We start from the raw sequence: 5,000 nt of genomic DNA on the forward strand, positions 1-5,000 counted from the left end.
ATTCTGGTTAAGAATCATTCAAATGATGAGTTTTGTGTGTTTGAATGTTAATTATCTGAATTGTATAACATTATTATAACTGTGCTTTGATAACAGAAAATCTGAGGTTTAAAACTCTAACAAAAACACATATGAAATAGGAATCACATAAGGTAAATGAAAGTAGATAGTGTAGAGAAGTAGTAGAAGAGAAAAAAAGTAGTAGGTAATTTTTCTTACAGGAAATTAAATAAAAGATACATTTAAAATCTAGGTTGCACACAGACGAATGGGATGTTTACTGTTTGTGTTAGAGAGAGAGAGAGAGAGAGAGAGAGAGAGAGAGAGAGAGAGAGAGAGAGAGAGAGAGAGAGAGAGAGAGAGAGAGGGAGGGGGGGATGGAATCCTTGGCTACTCTAAACATTACGGAGATCAGAATAATATGCGTAAGAATTAAGGTTTAAAACTCAAGGATAAAAGGAACCTGGCACGTATTGACTAAAATGAAAACAAATCTTATTCAAATCCACCGAAAATATGAGAAACATGATTCAAAAGATAAACAACAGCATCAAAATTTTACATATTAAACAGCGTAAAATTTTTTAGCATTGCTACAATAAATATAATTCAAAAAGAAACAAATTAGTACGTATATAGTCTTCCACCTCTATAGGTATCTCGCAACTCAAATGGCCATGGTATTCATAAACATTGCTCTTTCCCAACACTAAGAAAGCGAGAAAGGCTGACGACACAATTAAGCGTCAGCCACTAGCATTACACGAGCTTCCTATAACAACCATGACCCACAGGAAATCATGAGAACCAGTGTGTTTTGCTAACACATTAGGCGGACGCGTCCCGGGAAATGTGCAGCAGAAAGAACGCCACAAGCTGGCATAAGACCAGCATTCCCTAACAACCGCATGAAATAACCCAGCACATAGTTTCTGAATGTCTACAGTTTGAAAAAGTAATTGTGTTGAATTTATATTTCAGTAATTTATAGTTCAGTGATTATTCTAAATGATTGTTGTTCGAGATACCATACTCTAAATTATAAGTTTCACAACCGTGTTACCCCATACGAATGGGAAAAAGGCACACTAATAGATGATGATGATGAACTGATTATTCAGTATTTTCGATGAATTTCAGTGTTACAATTACTCCTTTCAAATTATTAATAAGAACATAACATCAAATAGGAATTATAAATATCCCCCCTGTATAATAAAGAGCAATCTGGCTATATATTCAGTATATATGTGTATATATATATATATATATATATATATATATATATATATATATATATATATATATATATATATATATATGGTCACGCGCAGCTCTCACCACCCCTCGGATAAGGGGAGAGGGAGTAGTCATACCCCAAGGGGATGCGTATCCGTGCATGTATATATATCTAAATATTAAATATTTATCCGTCATATTGACGGGTCGTATATACCAGTATTGATACTTTGAACAGTGCCATCATACATAGAACAGAAATATCAAACATCGGACAGCAGGTAAACAGAAATGAAAACATAAATTATTTTGGAATAACACTGACCTTTTTCTTGGTCGAATCTGTTGTTATTGAGAACATCGCTGTCTGTGCTGCCGGTAGTGGAGGGATTGTGGTGGTGATGGAGGCGTTGGTCACGTGGATAGTGGTGGTGTTGGTGGAAGTAGAACTCATCTTCCTCTTCCTCCTCCTCCAGAATACCCCCTAATCCTCCACCAGGTTCCTCGGCTAACATCCTGTGCACCCCCATTCCAGAAGAATCTTGTAGTCAGGATGGTGGTGGTGGCGTGGGTGTCCAGAAGCCACAAGGGCGCCTTAGAGCAGGTTGAAGAAGTTGGGTGATGTTGGCGGCGAGGCTGAAAAACTCCTCCACGAGGCCGAGTAAGACCCAAGGGCTCTAAGAAGAAGTGAGCAGCTGACGACGGCGATGCCGAAGGGGATCTTGCCGAGAGGGTAACCTCTGCAGGCAAGTGTCGGCGTTTAGATGGGACTCTCGGTAAGCACCTTTTCCGAAAATTAATAAAGACTCATTTTCTAAGCACCGGGAGTCTCGACTATTTATATATATTTCTCCTTGAATCGATAGGTTTATCTTTGAGACTCTACACTGAGCTTTGCACCGGAAACGTTTTGTCTTGATTTCCAGTTTTTACTTACAATTCCTGTGATTATGACTGTTTGGGCAAAAGCTAAAACGCTTTAATACTTGCTATATACTTAATCTGAATAAATAAATAAATATATCTTCCTGAGAAATAAAAAAAAAACATTAATTAGAGTTTCACACAAGGTCTACAAAACAAAACAAACAAAAAACTCACAGTATGGTATGCCACATGAATAAAGTACATCAGGAAATAAATCATCAGCCATCTATAAGATTGATTGCATTCACATTTTATGTGATACATATTCAACAGTCTGTTGCTGCCGTTCACAATTCACCTCTTGGCACTTGGGAGGTACCAAACTCTCGCCCCCTCCCCTCCCAATGGCGTGCCATTTTCCGAAAGTGACCTCATTCCAACAGGAAAGTATTTATAAACACTTTCACATCATGGTCGGCATTTCATGAGAAGAAGGACGCAGGAATATTATTGTTTCTGTCATTGAAAAATGTCTATGACGATCTACTACCTTTCTTTCTCCATAGGTGGTTATCACCTGGGGCCTGGAGAACAGGTGAATTTGCAATGTGTGAGCGAGAGTGACCCTGAGGTGATTCCTGTGAATCACCTGGCCCTGGCTTTTAGAGCTTAGGAATCCTGCATTAAAACTAGTGAATGAATTTGACCCCAAAAAGACGGGATCGATATTGTTAATATTAAACTAGAATAACATTGATGTACTTGGAGATAAAAAAGGGAAATTAAAAATAATGTATTTCGTATATATGGACACCTCTTTGTGAGGCATTTTGCACCTTTCATGCAGGAGTACAGCCTAGGCGGTGTCGCGGGCGTGCGTGAAATGGGCGTGAGTGGCTACGAGGAGAGGCCATATGTCACGCCTTGGTCGTCATGTAACTGTACGTGAAGGCCCGTTGTGCTTGTGTGTGTCTATGTGGCGCCCGCAACGACTACGAAGAACTGTGTCGAGAAAGTGGGTCATCTGCGAGAGAGGGACGGACCCCCCCTTCCTACTCCCCTCCCACACCACCTCCACCGTTGCTCGGAGCGGCAGCAGCAGCAACTCTCAAAACCCCTCTTCCCCCTCCCCTTGCAACTACACTACAGGCCTCTAACCCCCTTCCTAAACACCCACTCTTTTTGCCTTTCATCCATCCGGATCCGTCTGTCTGATGAAAGTACACGAAAGACAAAATGAGTCATTAAAAAAAAATTCTAGCATTAATGAATGCATTGATTTAGTGGCCACTTTCAAGCATCAAATTAATTGTCTATTACGTGTCATCTATTGCATGCCATTCCTCCTCTATGGTTATTGAAACTATTATGGTATTTCTACTTCTCTCTCTCTCTCTCTCTGGTGGACAAGTACGAATGTATTTATAGAGAAGTTTTGGGAAGCAGCTAGGGATGCCAGATGAAGAGAGAGAGAGAGAGAGAGAGAGAGAGAGAGAGAGAGAGAGAGAGAGAGAGAGAGAGAGAGAGAGATTAGGTTTGGTGATGCCGTCGTGATAACCTTGTTACTGATAGTTAAAATAATTGAAAAGTTTTGTGCAAGAATGTGTGCGAGATTGAAGCCTGTCTGGCATTGCCTCCCTCTCTCACTCTCATTTCGGGATGGACCCATCTCCACTCTCTCCTCTTTCACAATCTCACGCCTACACTAAAAAAACAGCCCTCTTATGTTTCCTTCCCAAATTTTTATATAACACTTTGAAACAAATGACTGAGCCCCTTTAATCATTTACAAAAACCCTATAGGGTTTCCCCAGCTAATATATGCCTAGTCCCTTTCTCTCACATACACAAAAGGAAAAAGAAAATCTCTCACGCACTAAACAGTATCACCTTTCCCCGTACACCCTTTGTTTTAAACCATGCTTGTGATATTTAGTAATATTAGACACATTGAAACATGTTTACCTTGGGAAATTTTTTCTTATGTATGTGTGTATGTATGTATATGTATATATATATATATATATATATATATATATATATATATATATATATGTATATATATATATAATGTATATATATGTTTTATCCATGTACTTATACAACAGAAAACGAACAGGCACCTTCATAAATAGGGAAACCGAACCTGGACAAGGCCGTTCGTGTGAGTAATTCACTCTCGCCCTTGATAATCGCCTTGAAAGCATGAATAGACAACGCTTTGTAGACCCAAGAGATGGCTGATGCACCTTAACGCACGGAAGAATGAAAGGAAGAAATGTGAAAATGTGGCATTCCATATTGTTGGTCATTTTCGTGTCGCTCTCTCTCGAACGATCTTCCACCATATTTCCCATCTGGAGGGCTGAAATTGGAGCCAGTCCTCATCCACACACACTCATATGTATTCCTTAATGTTACCATGGGGTCATTTCCGTAATGCACACGTATTTTCCAAATTCATTTCAATTTTATACCTTCGGTATGTTTGCCACGTCTGCACATAACACACACACACACTTTGGAACTCAATGCCAGGGCTTCCCTTTCTTTCTATATCGGTCATGACGTGTGTATCATTTCCTTTGGGATAAAGTGATTGCCCCTTTTGTAGTCTAGAACACTGTAAATATGCCCTTCAACCCCAGATGGGTATATAATCAAACACTAAAGAAATCTAGGGGTGCCACAGCGCTAAGCTCTGTTGCACACACGACCGACCTCTAGAGCGATCAGCTGACTACTGAGTGAAACAGCTGAGTGTCACAATACAACCACCTGATATTGCCACAGTTGCCAACGCGTCTATTTCCTTCTCCCACCACCACCCTTCTCTCCATCTCGGAGAACGCATTCATACCATTGCAGCTCACCATTTCGATTTTGCCATATTT

The 5,000-nt window shown here is 40.0% G+C and overlaps 1 protein-coding gene across 2 annotated transcripts in view; it reads right to left on the minus strand.

The window, feature by feature from the left end:
* LOC137625958 (ribosomal protein S6 kinase alpha-5-like) overlaps positions 1-5,000 on the minus strand; it is a 226,524-nt gene that overhangs the window by 79,760 nt on the left and 141,764 nt on the right. Inside the window, exons 1-2 of one of the 2 annotated variants that reach the window (XM_068357022.1) lie at positions 4,828-4,847; positions 1,565-2,267 (exon numbers count right to left, since the gene is read on the minus strand). The exons of the other annotated variant lie outside the window; for it this stretch is intronic. Coding sequence (XP_068213123.1) covers positions 1,565-1,769 — 205 coding nt within the window. The 5' untranslated portion in view covers positions 1,770-2,267; positions 4,828-4,847. Of the gene's footprint in view, positions 1-1,564; positions 2,268-4,827; positions 4,848-5,000 lie in introns of those variants that run through there. 2 annotated transcript variants of the gene reach the window in all.

This window comes from Palaemon carinicauda, chromosome 33 (genome assembly GCF_036898095.1).
Source record: "Palaemon carinicauda isolate YSFRI2023 chromosome 33, ASM3689809v2, whole genome shotgun sequence".
Taxonomy (NCBI): Eukaryota; Metazoa; Arthropoda; class Malacostraca; order Decapoda; family Palaemonidae; genus Palaemon; species Palaemon carinicauda.